Raw genomic sequence first — 16,921 nt, forward strand, 5'->3', positions numbered from 1 at the left:
GGTAGTTAAAAGGCAGTCAATGGAAGGAAATCTGACAGAATTCGTTCATTAAAAAGATCTTTATTTGTGTTCTGAAGATGAACGAAAGTCTTATGGGTGTGGAACGACATGAGGGTGAGTAATTAAAGACAGAATTTTCATTTTGGAGTGAACTAACCCTTTAATAGTATGACATATTCATTTCACACCAATATACAGTGCCGCTTGAAAGTTTGTGAACTCCTTGCAGAATCTGTGAAAATGTGAACAATTTTGACAAAATAAGAGAGATCATACAAAATGCATGTTGTTGATTTAGTACTGTCCTGATTGAGATATTTTACATAAAAGATGTTTACATATAATTCACAAGACAAAAAAATAGCTGAATTTATTAAAATGACCCTGTTCAAAAGTATGTGAACCATTGATTATTAATACTGTGTGTGGTTACCTGGATGATCTACGACTGTTTTTATGTTTTGTGATGGTTGTTCATGAGTCTCTTGTTTGTTCTGAGCAGTTAAACTGAGCTCTGTTCTTCAGAAAAAATCTCCAGGTCCTTCAAATTCTTCAGTTTTCCAGCATCTTTTGCATATTTGAACCCTTTCCAGCAGTGACTGTATGATTTCGAGATCCATCTTTTCACACTGAGGACAACTGAGGGACACAAACACAACTATTAAAAAAAGGTTCAAACATTCACTGATGCTCCAGAAGGAAACACGATGCATTAAGAGCCGGGGGGTGAAAACTTTTTGAATTTGAAGATCAAGGTAAATTGTACTTAATTTGTCTTCTGGGAAACATGAAAGTATCTTCTGTTGCTTCCAAAGGGCAGTACTAAATGAAAAAAAATGATATTTAAACAAAATAAGAAAAATTTGGACTTCTTCATCCTGTTCAAAAGTTTTCATCCCCCCGGCTCTTAATAAATCGTGTTTCCTTCTGGAGCATCAGTGAATGTTTGAACCTTTTTTTAATAGTTGTGTTTGAGTCCCTCAGTCATCCTCAGTGTGAAAAGATGAATCTCAAATTCATACAGTCACTGCTGGAAAGGGTACAAATGTATGCAGAAGATGCTGGAAAATCAAAGAATCTGCAGGACCTGGAGGATTTTTCTGAAGAACAGAGCTCAGTTTAACTCCTCAGGACAAACAGGGAAATCATGAACAACCAATCCAAAACATAAAAACAGTCAGATCATCAGGTAACCAACCACACACAGTATTGAGAATCAATGGTTCACAAACTTTTGAACGGGGTCATTTTAATAATAAATTCAGCTATTTTTTGTCTTGTGAATTATATGTAAACATCTTTTATGTAAAATATCTTAATCAGGACAGTACTAAATAAAAAATAACATGCATTCTGTATGATCTCTCTTATTTTGTTAACATTTTTCACAGATTCTGCAAGGGGTTCACAAACTTTCAAGCGACACTGTAGTTTGTGCTTAGATACATTCTTAGCTCTTTTACAAGAATTTTCAGCTGTGGTTTGTCTAATTACGATGTTTGCTTATACTTTATATTTAACTTTTTACATTTCCTGTTGTAGGGACACTTTTATTCTAGTAAAGATTGGCTGTAAGGCTTGAACGCAGCTAACAGGGCTTATAATAGCATGGAGATTTGGCAGGATGTGCAGGAAGTTTGGCATTGAACTGTCCTAGCACTCTGTTTGTCCCCAAGATCCACTTCTGCACAGTCACTCTGTTTAATGAAGCCATACATCTCCAGCAGTCGTCTACACATCTGGAGATTGTATAGAGACAGAAGGCTGCACGACACTCGTCTGGGCCTCCATATTTCACAGCATAAGCTTGAAGTGCCATTAAATATCCAGCTTGATCTTTCTCCATCTCCAAAAGCATGGTTCAATTAAGGTACAGTGGCAGAATCTCCACTCTTACATGCAGATTCGATAAAAACGATGAGGATCGTTTGGTAAACAGGCCTGCTTTAAGATGCATCTGGGAATCAGCGATCTGAGCGAGGCAAATGAATGCACCCAACTCCATAATTAATAAGTCCCAAAGCTCATTCAGGCGTCTTGTTTCAGGGCTCATTAATCATTAATGATGGGCAGGGTAGGAATGGGGTAAAGGCCAGCCTCTCTTCTACTTGACCCCTCGAACATCTGATCCACATGCACGGGTCACAACCAGACCCCTCCTTCACCACGTCACACAACATCTTCTCCGTTATTGCTCTGTCAGCGGCTGTGAAACCGGAGCAGCATTAATAGCAGGTTTAGTTTACTGTCTGGAAACTGAGAGATTGTTCTTGAGGGTTCAGGTTCTGTATGTGGAGTCTGTAACTAAGCTATCATAATTCTCCTAAATGCACAGGCATCATTTACACTTTCTGTCAAAGCCAATTTTGTCCTAACCAATAACTGGAATAACTCGGAGCGTGATGTGACTAATAGACAAAGCTTTTTCCAATTGTCCTGCAGGTGTTTTCATGCTGTTGTGTGTTGTTATTAAGTTGCAGTCCAATAGAATTTATTATTATTTGTTATGTTTTATTAAGTGTTTGTTTTTTAGTGACAGCAGAAACAGCCCTGGCATGCTCTCCGCCTCCCATTGTACCTTGCTATCAGTTACGGTAAAATCAGAAAACAAAAATGTTTTCCTGCTGGTAAATTTTCATGTGTATTTTGTATTACAAAAATGTATATCTGTAGGGTGGATTAGAACACCGAACAGCACATATTCAAAGCTAAACTGTTAAACCAAAAATAATGTATGGCAGATGTAAGGTTGTAGATATCTTGATTCATTATCATTAACGTTCATTTATTTGAATGTTTAATTCTTCCCTAAATGATTTTTTTTTACATATATATTATATACTGTATGATTTGGAGATAAAATCTGTAGTAGAGTGTTTGTTCGTTTGGCATAAATATGGTTCAAAAGTTTGAGTTCGGTAAGACTTTTTTAAAGAAATCAATACTTTTATTCAGCAAGGATGCATTAAATTTGTCAAAAGTGACAGTAAATACGTTTATAATGTTATAAAAGATTTCTATTTCAAATAAATGCTCTTATTTTCTATTCATCAAAGAAACCTGAAAAACATATCAGTTTCCACAAAAATATTAAAGGGTTAGTTCACCCAAAAATGAAAATAATGTCATTTATTACTCACCCTCATGTGCTGTTCCACACCTGTAAGACCTTCGTTCATCTTTGGAACACAAATTTTTGTTGAAATCCGATGGCTCCGTGAGGCCTCCATAGCCAGCAATGACATTTCCTCTCTCAAGATCCGTTAATGTACTAAAAACATATTTAAATCGGTTCATGTGAGTACAGTGGTTCAATATTAATATTATAAAGCGACGAGAATATTTTTGGTGCGCCAAAAAAACAAAATAACGACTTATTTAGTGATGGCCGATTTCAAAACACTGCTTCATGAAGCTTCGGAGCACAAATGAATCAGTGTATTGAATCATGATTCGGATCGCGTGTCAAACCGCCAAACTGCTGAAATTACGTGACTTTGGCGCTCCGAACAGCAGATTCATAACGCTCCGAAGCTTCATGAAGAACTTCATGAAGTTGTTTTTTTTTTTTTTTTTTGGCGCACCAAAAATATTCTCGTCACTTTATAATATTAATATTGAACCACTGTACTCACATGAACTGATTTAAACATGTTTTTAGTACCTTTATGGATCTTAAGAGAGGAAGTGTCATTGCTGGCTATGCAGGCCTCACGGAGCCATCGGATTTCAACAAAAATATCTTAATTCGCGTTCCGAAGATTAACAAAAGTCTTACGGGTGTGGAACGGCATGAGGGTGAGTAATTAATGACAGAATTTTTCATTTTTGGGTGAACTAACCCTTTAAGCCCCACAACTGTTTTCAAGATTGATAATAAAAAAATGTTTCTTGAGCACCAAATCAGCAAGATTTTTGAAGGACATTTGACACTGCTAAAAGTTCAGCTTCACATGAAAAAAAACATTTACATTTTAAAATGTATCAAAATGTTAATAATATTTAACTGTTTTTACTGTAATTTTTGATCAAATAAATGCAGCCTTGGTGAGCATAAATGACTTTTTAAAAGAAAAATTAAAAATCTTACTGACCCTATAAGCTTTTGAGTGGTAGTGTATAACATTAATCAAAACAGTAAAAATAAAACATTGAGACATCCCAACCAGCACTATCCCCGGCTCTTTGTAATACAAAGTGACGCCCATAATTCCATGCCCACTGTTGATTTGCAACAGTTACATGTTTAAAGAAATATTAAACAATATTTTTTTGGGTTCTGTTGGACCTCTGAACTTTCATGAAAATATTTACATCATTACTAGCTTGTGTTTACAGCGGCTGACTCCTTCAGCAGTTGAAGGAAGGCGAGTGTTAATTTAAGCATTATATATGAGTCCTCTGAGAGTGCATGTTGTGTAACCACACTTTCAAATATGCAGAGCAAGAATAAATGGAGGGCAGACAGACGCACATTGCAGCGAACATGGAGGGCATGTCGGTGATGGTGGTGGATGGCAACCGTCCAGAGGATGGAGGATTCTGAAATCCCCCATTACACACTCTCCTCCACCCCCTGAACCACGATCTGCTAACACAAACCACATGTGCACGGCCAAACCCACATTTTTCACTACACACGCATAGTGTGTGAGCGTGTGGGATTGTTAGAGGGTGGGGGCCTGTAAGGGAATGGGGTGTGTTTTGGAAAAGGAGCACTGGGAATATTAGCTCAGAAATAAAAAATCAGGATATTCAGAACCACACCTGCATCAAGCACAAGCCACATGGTTCGGTCCATCCATTATTATGCTGTAATAGCTATTGCACGAAGCGTTGATCTATATTTGGTGTTTTTTTAAGGGTCATGGGGTTTGCTGTAACATCCTGCATCTTTCAAGAGAGCAGTATGTCATCAACCCGTGCTTTGATCCAGATGATCTTTATAAGGCTCTGACAGGAGCTCAAGTCCAAAAGAAATATAGCACAGACTCTCATCTGCTCTGCAAACAGAGAAAGCAAAGAGAAATCTGCCTGGAAACTTCCAATGTAGAGAGAGAGAGAGAGAGAGAGAGAGAGAGAGAACTGTTTCCTGTTAAACGAGGGATCTGGTTGCCTCTAACCAGCTCTTATCCACCTGCCATTCAGGATTTGCCACCACAGCAGAGGCTGTTGAACTTCAAATGTCATGGTGAATAAAACTTGAAACAGTGTGTTTCTTAAGGAGAGAGACACTGAGTTGGAATGACTAAGAGTTTATGTAAGACATTGTGGTCAAATGTTTGTAAAATGACATAAACAGATCATCTTGAGTAGTGAAGTCACTGCTTACTTTTTGCCCCCAAGAGATACTTTCTAAAGCCATAATCTGTGGGCTTTATGTTTACCATTTAGTTATCTCATATAATGGGGTAAGATAACTGTGTAACGCCCCGCTCCCAGTTTTTTTTTTTTTTTAGTTTTTTTACTCAATGTAGGGTGAATGACAAAGCTATTGCACATGTTTTTGATGTCATGAATTTGATTTTCAGTGTCACGTGGACTGATAAAATGTATTGTTTAAGTGCATTATCAGTTGTTTTTTTATTTAAAAATGTTTATTCAGCAATTGATCAAAAGTGACAGTAAATTACATTTATAATGTTAGAGAAGATTTCTATTTTAAATGAATGCTGTAGAACTTCCATACATTATATTCTTATCTGAGGCAGTTATTATGAGTTTTGCTTGCTCTTCTTAAGGTCTGTTCACACCAAGTACGATAACTGTAAAGATAACGATAAAGTTCTAAAAATTGTTCTAAATATAAAAGAATAGCACTGTTCACACCACAGCTATAACGATAATGATATAGAGAAACGATATAATTGGGATCACTTTCAGAACAATTTTTTTTCCAGCTGTTGAACGATAAAGCACTGACAGCCAATCAGAATCCATTATAATTACGGTCTTGCGCATTTAAAATGGCAGATGACGTTGCGGAGAAGTTAATCGCTGAGCTCCAGTAAAAGCCACCACTGTTTGACAAGTAAAAACTTTTCAAGGATAATTTAAAGAAAATGGATATGGAAAACAATCGGTCATATCCTCGTAATAAATGGTGAGAAGTATTAACGATATATGCCAGGCTAGCAAACAGTGTAAAACAAAATTACCTCAAGCATCCAGCGCTAGTTTCGACAACATTGTCTTGCTTCCTTGAAAAATACTAGGCGATGTGTTTTTTTTCATTATACTGACTTGGTCATCTAATTTCACTGTTAGATTAGATTGATTACACAAGCTATTCACTCGAAATATAGCATGCTGAGGACATCTGCTGGTTAAACCCTTGTAAATGCAACAAGAACACAAAAAACACTGCAACTGCAGCATGTGAGCTTACAATAAACAAACCGTTATCATTCGCTGGTGTGGACGCAAATATAGTTACTGTTGTAGTTATATATTTATAGTTATCGTTCTTGGTATGAATGGAACTTTAGTTTCCATGTCAACAGAACATATAAGGAAAGACTGCTATTTCATATCCTGAATGCTCTAAACGGTATGGTTACATATTTCTCAGCATCATTTTACTTCAGAAATTAAACGAAACAATATGTGTGCCTCATAAAAAATACAAACATGTGTAAATAATTTCATTTTATGAAGTAAATTTTTTGCAAACTTGTTTTTATGTGGTCTATAAAAGCTGGGGTTGGACACTTTAAGGCGAGGTATTTGAAGTACGCCTGGTTTGAGGTTTACAGGAAAAAACACATTTCTGTGGCATGAAGTGAATTCTTGCATAGCAGCTTTGTTATTTTCAAAGACGAAACAGCAGAGCCCATTAACTTCCATAAATACTCCATTTAAATGTCATTTTGTTGTTTGCTTTGCTTTGCAGATGAGATGCGACCAGCGCCACAGTTAAACGGACCCGCGGTGGCCCCGGGGCCCTTGGCCATTTCTGCTCCCCCTACCCCAGAATCCCCCGGTCCTTCTGCATGCCCTCTTCTGCCCACCCCCACTACCCCTCAACCACCCCAGCCACCTCCTCATCACCCGGCTGTGGCTCTTCTAACCCTGAGCAGGCTGGCACCGGAGCCCCAGGGGCGCCATCAGTCACTCCCAGCAACCCTGAGACCGAAGAGGATAAAGCCAAGAAGCTGCTTTACTGCTCACTGTGCAAAGTGGCCGTCAATTCGCTCTCCCAGTTGGAGGCCCACAATAAAGGTGAACATTCATTTAGCAACAGCTCATCTAAACTCAATAACTTACCCTGCTGACTGAAAACACAAAACATTATTCATTGGAATAAAGTGTCTCCAATGGGTGCTTAGAGGTTGATAGATTGTACATAATCACAATTGCGCCCTGTGTATTTCCTGGTTCAAGGTATTCACCAGTCTGTATACCTGTGACTTCGTACTGTTATAATTGTAAAACTCACAAGCCATTTTGAGAGTCCACAGTATCATATGCAGCAATAATATGATGCTGCAATCACTTTTAATGACAGAAAAACAGAAAAAGCAAATGCAAAGGTGTACTATAGTGTTTCTCTGCTTGGTTAATGTTGCTTTTATGGGCCAAAATTAACATTTACAAGCCATAAATATTTTCCATTTTTCTTCTGTTTCCATAAAATATGTATCCAAGATACAATCCTGTTTGTAGAAGATGCACAGAATCTCCAATCCAATCTTTCAGTTGGATTACAACCATGTATTATGTTGCAATTCCTAATCAATTTGCTGACAAACTGGGAAATAACGTACTTAACGGGATTTGTACATTCCTTATTTAGTTTTTACTTGCACTTTTGCACTTGGCAAATGTTAAATTTGGACCTTCTGGTTGTCTTTCTCAATACTAGCACAAATTACTTCAGAAGACATAATTATTTTAAAAATAGTTTGCAAGATTTATCTTGTTCTGTGTGCAGCAGAAATATGCTTTGCGTAGCTCAAGGCAGCTCACAGAGGAACACTAGCAATTATGTCCATCACAGAAAAACCGCTTTAAACTTCTAAAACAGGCATCTTTAGAAGCTTTCACTTGCTCATGATTTATACACAACTTTACAGCGCCACTTGTCCTCTTGGTTTGGCCCAAAGGTTTGCATGAAAACGAATGAAGTAGATGAGTTTTTGAATTGCAGTGCAGCTTGTAGTATTTAGGGGAGTGTTTGATTTCTCGTGGTATATCGAATGCCTGAGCAGATCTCTTTCTGCTCTATTATTCAGTTTGTGTCAACACAAACAACCCTGTTTGAAGAGACGAAGGTGGATGTTGAGGAGACTTTGCTGCAGTGGCACACACAACTCTATTTATTATTGATCTCCTCTTTTATTTATGAGGAAAAACTGCAGTCATAGTTTCAGTGTTTATACCGTCTGATTGAGAATTTCTCATGTTGAGATTGTTGATTAAATGGTCTGTTTTTCCCCCAGGCCAAAAAAAATGAATGCCTTTACATAAAGTATTTGACAATTGTTTATGCGGTCTGAAAATTAAACATTCACACTTTGATGCTTGAAAGCCACATGGAAGTTGTTCCTCTTGGAACACGACCATGTTTTAAAGTAAACATTACAAGTTATGAGTGATATCGGGGCGTTGTTGCTGATGGAAAGGCAAATTTATAATCATGGCCTGGGTTAAGGAAATCTATCTGGAATCAATACAGTCCATTCCCTAAATTAAACTCCAAACCATGGCCAAAAATCAAATCATATGTTGTGCAGACAGCCACAGATATAAGTCAGGAGAGGAAAGGAGAGTTTTAGCGTACTTTATTTCTGCAGCTCTGTGTCCAGACAGACATGTCAATTCTTGTTTTATCTTTTTATTTCTCAGATGGCATTTACAAATGACCGTTACACAACGCTTATTGTCTGGTGTAAATATTGCAAGAGTACATTTTTAGCACAAAGGTCATTTGTGCTAGTTTCTTGCTTTGCTCAAACCCAAAGTTAAGGTGAACTTTTGGTCAAAGGGAGAAAATGAAGTCTGCTTTTGATTTGGCAAGAGAATGTGTCGACATTCCCAATGTTTTCTTGGTTAAGAACAAAACAAAGACATTAGTTCTTAGGAACCAAGCATGTGGACATCACGTGGTTTTTTTTTTTTTTTTTTTTAGTCCATATAGCTTAACTGTGTTTTCATTGACATTGTGAGGCCAGGAACATGACGGTGAAACATTTAAGGAGAACCATGTGTTGTATGGCTCCAAACACAGGAAATGGAAAATTGATGAGCTTCGTTGTAATAAGGACAGCCAAAATGAACAAATCTCGAAGACTTGAAGAATTCAGTTTTGCAACAAAGTTTTGAAATTGAAAGTCAGGCAGTTTATCTTGATTTATGAACACGAACAGCCCTGTACAGTAATGTAACCTGAATGAAATTCAGAAAGGATGTGATTCACAAATGCACAACATTCCAATAAAAGAATGGTATGACTGCCTTTTAGACATGTGGACAGGAATAAGAATCATCCCTGGCATGAGCAGCTGCATTTAAGGATAATTCAAAGTGGAAGATTCAGGAAGCCCTCTAGTGGTCACAACTGGATATTACACTGCTGCCTGCAGTTCATATTATATTTATAGATAAATACATTTCATCTATTTACTTACCTTTTATTATATCATAATATTCTGCTTTGTTATTATTGCATTTAAATTATTTTATCATTATTATTTTGTGTGTGTGTGTGTACACAACTGTTCAAAAGTTTGGGGTCAGTAAAATTATTTTAAAGAATATTGAAAAAATGTATCATGATTTACTCAAAAATATTAAGCAGCACAACTGATTTCAACATTGATGATAATAAGAAATGTTTCTTGAGCAGCGAATCAGCATATTAGAATGATTGGTAACACTTTACTTGAAGGGGTGTGCATAAGACTGACATGACACCTTCATAATCATGACATGACACGTGTCATGAATATGAAGGAGGTTTTATGAATGTTTATGACAACTGTCATTAAGTGTCATTCGCTCAGTTATGTCATTTTTAATGCAAAGATGACATTGTTTGAGATGTCCGAGTTATGACAACTTGACATAAACCAATACATCATAACCTGTCAGTGTCTTTGTCATGACAACTTGACATTATTTAGCTTTATGGGTTAACATTACATTAAACTGTCATGTGGTTGGTTTTGACATTGGCTGTCATGAGGCCATTATAATAGTGTCATGAATATGTATCTTGAGCTCAAGTACAGTGGTACAAATTGAACTTGTCATTAAAATGTCATTAAGTGACAATACTCTGACAAATAATTTTATAACAGCGTCACGACTATTTTTCATTTCATGTTTTTTTTGTTTTTTGTTTTTTTAAGTTTCCACCAACAGAATGTCAGATAATAGACAATTTCAAATTTCTTAAAAAAGATGACACTGTTATAAAATAATGGTAACACTTTATTTTAGGGTCTTTTAACTAGTTGCTTATTACTATTAGCATTCATATGGCTAAAATATTGGCTATTTATTAGTACTTATACCTTATTCTGCATGATCTTATTCTACATTCTTAATCCTACCCAATACCTAAACCTAACAATTAACTATAATAAGCAGTAAATTAAGAGTTTATTGAGGGAAAAGTCATAGTTAATCATTTATATATGTGTTCCCTGTACTGAAGTGTTACCAAAATAATGTAATGTAATGTTAACCCATAAAGCTAAGTAGTTTTTTAAGTTTGATAATTAATCTGCTCTGTCATGTTTATGACAGGTTATGATGTTTTGCTAATGTCAAGTTGTCATGACAAAGACACTGACAGGTTATGATGTATTGGTTTATGTCAAGTTGTCGTAACAAAGACATCTCAAACAATGTCATCTTTGCATTAAAAATGACATAACTGAGCGAATGACACTTAATGACAGTTGTCATAAACATTCATAAAACCTCCGTCATATTCATGACACATGTCATGTCAAGATTATGAAGGTGTCATGTCAGTCTTATGCACACCCCTTCAAGTAAAGTGTTACCAAATGGTTTCTGAAGAATCATGTGACACTGAAGACTGGAGTAATGCTGAATGCATTTATACAGTATGCACATGTGTTTTATATAGAATTACAACCTTTGTATTTCTCTGTGCTCCTCAGGCACTAAACACAAAACCATTCTGGAAGCCCGCAGCGGACTGGGCCCCATTAAGGCATACCCTCGTTTGGGCCCGAAGCCCAGCGGGGAGCAGGGAGGCGGGGCCTCAGACCCCAATACTCAGGAACGCACCTTCCACTGTGAGATCTGCAATGTGCGGGTCAACTCAGAACTGCAGCTCAAACAGGTGAGCGAGGGTTATGGTGTTCATATTTCATGAAATGACATTAGTCTGTGTGCTTTTATATGCTCGCCATTTTGCTTTTACGAAATAAAATTTTCATCTTCGGACCGTTTGTATGTTTGGTTTGTTTGCAGCACATATCCAGTCGACGGCACCGGGACGGAGTGGCAGGAAAGCCAAACCCCCTCCTGAGCCGACACAAGAAGCACAGGGGAGCTGACCTTGCGGTAAGTGGTAACCAATCCTGATACTAGTTACAATGTGCTAACAAGTAATATTCGATAACTGGATGTCAAGTTACAGTATGAAATCGCTGAGTCATGACATTGTTGTCTTATATATAGGATCTCACCAAAGCATTAGGCGCCGGCCTCCTGCCGAGTCCTCTGGCCGTTGCTGCAGCAATGGCAGCGGCCGCCTCCTCCAATCCGCTGGCTCTCCGCGCAGCAGGCCCCGCCCCCCATCCACATCATCACCTCCTGCAGGGTCCGCCCCTCAGTCACGCCATCTTGAGACCAGCTCCGGGGCCCATTCGCACCTCACACGGTCCGATCCTGTTCTCACCGTACTGACTCCGCCCACACCCCCCTTAGCCAATCACAGCCAGTCCGGAGCCTCACCTCCAAAAGCACACTGTGAAGAAGAAAAAATAATGACTAGAATCGGCTCATCAACAATAACGTCAATCATCAAACCAAGCAGAAGGGGGCGCAAAGTGGGATCAATCACGAAGGAGGGTGCAACTGGCGTTCCAACTCTCTTTCCATAACCCTTAACTGCCTCCTCCATCTCTGTTCGTTTGGTTTGAGTGATTTATTTGTTGATGGATGAATGGACAAATGCAGGGATTGTTGGAATAGAGCAATATTGTATGTATCTGACATCCTTGTTCCTTCCCTCTATTTATACTCATACTGTGAGGTAGCAGAAGTCACATCGTAGCCAGACATGCTGGAATGAGTTAGGCAACTTTCTAGAGACCCCAAAACACACAAATCAACACACAAAGACTACAGTTAAATGTTTCTGTTGTTCTGAATAAATGCACCCTCAATCCTATGCACCTTGAGAAACCTACAGAAACCATGTTACATCAGTACGCTTCTTGTAGTATTTGCTGTATTCAAATTGTCCTGTCTGGCTTTGGCATCTTTGCAAGAGGATAACGCCACAATCTCAGTCACAGTTCCACCATGTCAAGACTCACAGCAGGGGAGTCTTGTGGGGAAGGTCTAAGGATGCCCGACTCTTTCCGAATACTGGTTCGAAATGAGCGTAAGAAGCTTAGCGTCGTCGAAAAGCCCGACTTCATACAGTCGCATCTCTCTCGGGAAACAGAGAGATGCAGAAGAGATACTCGAGATCTCTTTTGTGTCGCTTTTACATCCGTTAGCGCCAAGAGCGGTTGACTGAAAAACCCCAGACCTCTGTCTTAGATCTTAGAAAATCAGTAGATGTCTATTTATTCTATTGCGTAGCGTAGTTTAGTTCAGAACATCCAACTTTAGAAAATATTCAGAAGTGAAATATGTGCGTAGAGAATGATGTAACTGCTGGTAGATGCTGAAATAAGATGGACGGGTACTTTGATTCTCAGAGAAAGGCAACAAACCTAAGCACACACTTGGACTAACAGTACATACAGGCTGCTCTGTTCATTTTGTCTCTGTTTGTTCGGTGGACATTATGCAACCCCCTAGCAATATGCCCCCCCCTTCTGTCTGACTTCTGCGTTCAGTCTCACGAGTCAGCCTGCATCCCGGCAAGGACTGACACCGCAGGTCAGCCACTCCAGCCGAACCCCAAGAGTCTAGAAAAATGAACAGAGTGAAGACGCAGAGGAGGTCACTAAGGACACGACTGTGCAATCTCTCCTTTTTTTGGTATGAACTTCCTGTCTTGAATCTAAAGCCATGCAATGCATATTATTATTTTTTTTTTGGTTTTTAATATGATCAATTAATTGTTTTGATGTTGTTTTTTTTGGTTCGTTTTCATAGTACACTGTTACGTTGAACAAATATTGTTGTGGAAATTCTGACAAAAAAAAAAAAAAAGTCACTGAACAAAAGAAAAAAACAAGAATATTTTTCTATGGAAGATTGAAAACCTGCACTCGGATGGGATCGAGATGTGGCTTACCCGTTGTAGAAAGCATATTTGGAGGAAGTGAAGTACAAATAATACAGATAAACATCAAACTTGAGCCTGTCGTGTTAGTGGAACTTTGCGGCAGTCTTCTATTGATAATTCAAGTGTGACAATGTCTTACTGTTGTTTGGATAAGCAAAGTGTGACAATGTCTTACTGTTGTTTGGATATTGCAATGCAATAAGCAATTGAATTATGTCATTTGTTGTAGAAGATCATTTATAAATGGTTCTGTACGGCTGCTAATAGGCCTCCATGTTCTTCCACAGAGAGAAATTAGCCTTTCCAGTACAAAAGCTGGGAGTTTAAAAAGTAAGAAAGGGGCACCCACAGGGACGGGCCCTTCATATTAAAGGGTCTTTTCTCATCTCTGAGTGGGGGGACAGGGTATATCTGAACACAAACAATGTGTAGTCAGCCATAGCCTTTGCGTATGTAGCTTAGTTTACCTTTTTGTTTCTTCGTGGCATTGTTTGCATTGTGTGGAAAGCGTCATGATAATGCCATTACTTCATGCTAACTGTGGTTAGCATCCACCATTGTGCTTTGATGAAACTTTACCTCTGTTTCTCATTAGTTACCGAGGCACTAGTATGGTGTAGTTTCATATCGGTGTGTATCGTGTAGTGTCATGTGCGTACGGATAGAATCCGGTTCTAGAAAACTTGCGATGAGCAGAATCTGCTTTTAAGGGATTGTTCACTAAAAGATTAATCTTCTGTTGTCATTTACTCACCCTTTATGTAATTTCAAACCCATATGCTGTTGTATTACTTTTTTTTCAGTGGAAAACAGGAGATGTTTATGAAGAATCACAGTACAACAACAATTTATAGTGACCAAGCGGTGTCAAGTGTAACCCCTCCTGTTCAAACCGCCCACTCTAAGTGGGACTTGAACCCGGGTCCGCCGGCATGGAAGTCAGGCGCTCTAACAAGGAGGCTAAAGACCACAGTCTCTTGAGATCAGGGGAGTGAGGTTTAAGGCAGGAACACACCAAGCCAACGGTCGGCCGTCAGGCAGTTTTCCTTGGTCGGCCGACTAAGTTTTCTCAGTGTGTTCCGCACCGTCGGCTGAAGTTGGTCCTCGTCGGTCCGTCGGGCCATCTGATCATTCTGATTGGCTGTTCAGCTACTGCCGCCTGCTGTTTCGGAAAGGCATTTCATCTCACGCAGGCGCAGAACTGACGTGCTGCTTGGCCGTCGGCTGTTGAGCATCGGTTTTGGTGTGGCACGGCAACTTTGGACACAGACGCTGCCGACGTGAGCAAACCCCGCAGTCTACTTTCGTCGCCACTAGTCTGGCCTTTACAAGCACAGCTCTTACCGGCCTACGTCTGTTACACTCACCCCCCTAAACGTCATTCCCATCCGGGTCACGGCACCAACGTAACCCCTCCTGTTCAAGCCGCTTGCTCTAAGCGGGACTTGAACCCGGGTCCACCCGCATGGGAGTCGGGCACTCTAACAAGGAGGCTAAAGACCGCAGTCTCCAGTGTCAGTTGCTAGAGCGCTTCTTGAGATCAGGGGAGTGAGGTTTACATGCACAGCTCTTATCAGCCTACTCCGTTACACTTGCACCAAAAAGGAAAAAAAGAGAGAGAGAAAAAACACCATAATGTGTCCTAAAAATAGTCTTTTGTGATGATAAATACAATAATTATACCTGCAAACATGTCGTTTTTTGGCAAATTTGTCATTCTGACATTAACGCCACCTACTGTCAGAAAGTTATTTTGCATTTTAATCCAACCCCTAACCAATTATATACAGCATAGACTTTATGTGGAATATGCGCCAGAAAAACAAGTGCACTGCTTTTTTACAGTACAGATCACTGACACTGGTGTTGTTTCAAAGCAACATTCCTACTCCTATTGTAATATCAGAATATGGGGAAAAAAAACAACAGCCTGTGGGTTCGGACCAGCATGAGGTTGAGTAAATAATGACAGTGTTTAAATTTTTGGGGTGACCTATTCCTTTAAACTGCACATTTGCAATCAGCTGTTTCTATCCCAAACTTATTAAAACAATCAGTGGACGGAGCATTCGGCTGATTTCAGATGAGCATTTTGTGGTAACACTAATACGTGCACTGACACATGCTGTAGTTTGAAACCAGGTGTCCAGTGCCCCATTGAAACCATGTGAGGTGATAAAGCCATCACAGCTAACACACTCCACAGGCTTGAGACAGACTTGCTTAGTCCCATCCGTCAACACTGTAAAGACCATGTTCATCCTGTAGTGAGAACTATGTCATCACTGTACAGAATTGTCTTTGGTAGATTTATTCAACCTTTCAGGGCAGGTGTAATGTTAGTTGGTGAAATCTATTTTAGCCTTAGCCTTATTCCACCCCAGGCCTCTCCAGGAGCAGACGCGGACGGAGAAGCTTCGGTCAAACCTCGTCTTGCCAATAAAGTTATTTTTGAATTAAACTGTCAGATGGGAAAACAGTATGTGTGATTGAACGTAGCAATATTCAACTCATACTGGCTACTCTTGTTTATTGCAATAAGGAAATCAACCAATAGATGCATATGTGAGTAAAATATTATAGATGTAATTTAAATCAAACACAGAAAATTATGGAAATACTTGGTATCAGAGAAACTTTGAGTTACCACAGGGGAAAAAAAGAGAAAAAAATCAATGTCTATAAATCAATAAAGAATATTAAAACTCATGTCTCATGCTTATTTTTTCATTTTTTTTTTTTAATAAAATGTTCTAATTATAGTTTAAGGTTAAAAGTCCCTCTCACATTTAAAACATCAAGACACTGGATAAATGATTGTTTTTATAGAAAAAAAAAATGGCGGCTGTGGTTGCAAATCATTCTGTAAAAATAAAAAATGTAAATATATTTACAGAACAACCTGTACAGTTTAAACCTGTAAATCCAACAGCCCTTTTGTGGCTAAAATCTACAAAGCTTTTGTACCTTTAACATGTACCAACAACCACCATAACACAGGTGGTAAAGAGAAAGAGAAATCCACATGAAGAATTAAATTTTCTTTACAAGTAGCCTTTTTCACAACAAGCTGACTTACATATCAATATATAGAAGGTGCAAGACGACATACACACAAATACAAAACACACAACACTACAATAATGCAATAAACATCAATTAAAACAACTTAAGTTGTAACAAAAGCCTATAACATAGATAACTAATAACATTGAGAAACACGATTATATAAATGAAATATCAAATGTGAAGTCTCACACTGATAGAACATTTTGGGAATGTCAGTTTATGGTTTTTCACTGTTAATTATAAGATAACATGTTTTTTTCACTTCCATAAATTCTACATTTAACAGTATTTTATTGTAAAAATTCATCAAATGAAAGATTAAATCAATAACTTACCGTTAACAAATAAACAGGTTTAATCTCTAGCATTTTTACAGTCAGTTAGCCTACAGTTTAAATACAT

The 16,921-nt window shown here is 38.5% G+C and overlaps 1 protein-coding gene across 1 annotated transcript in view; it reads left to right on the forward strand.

The window, feature by feature from the left end:
* The window catches only part of znf385a (zinc finger protein 385A), a 108,967-nt gene extending 92,808 nt beyond the window's left edge, over positions 1-16,159 (forward strand). Inside the window, 5 exon segments of the mRNA XM_048179389.1 lie at positions 6,893-7,021; positions 7,024-7,221; positions 11,136-11,320; positions 11,452-11,544; positions 11,662-16,159. Of these exon segments, the coding sequence (XP_048035346.1) occupies positions 6,893-7,021; positions 7,024-7,221; positions 11,136-11,320; positions 11,452-11,544; positions 11,662-11,889 (833 nt within the window). The 3' untranslated portion in view covers positions 11,890-16,159.
* Positions 16,160-16,921: the final 762 nt, after the last annotated feature.

Source organism: Megalobrama amblycephala, linkage group LG24 (assembly GCF_018812025.1).
Source record: "Megalobrama amblycephala isolate DHTTF-2021 linkage group LG24, ASM1881202v1, whole genome shotgun sequence".
NCBI classification, from domain to species: domain Eukaryota; kingdom Metazoa; phylum Chordata; class Actinopteri; order Cypriniformes; family Xenocyprididae; genus Megalobrama; species Megalobrama amblycephala.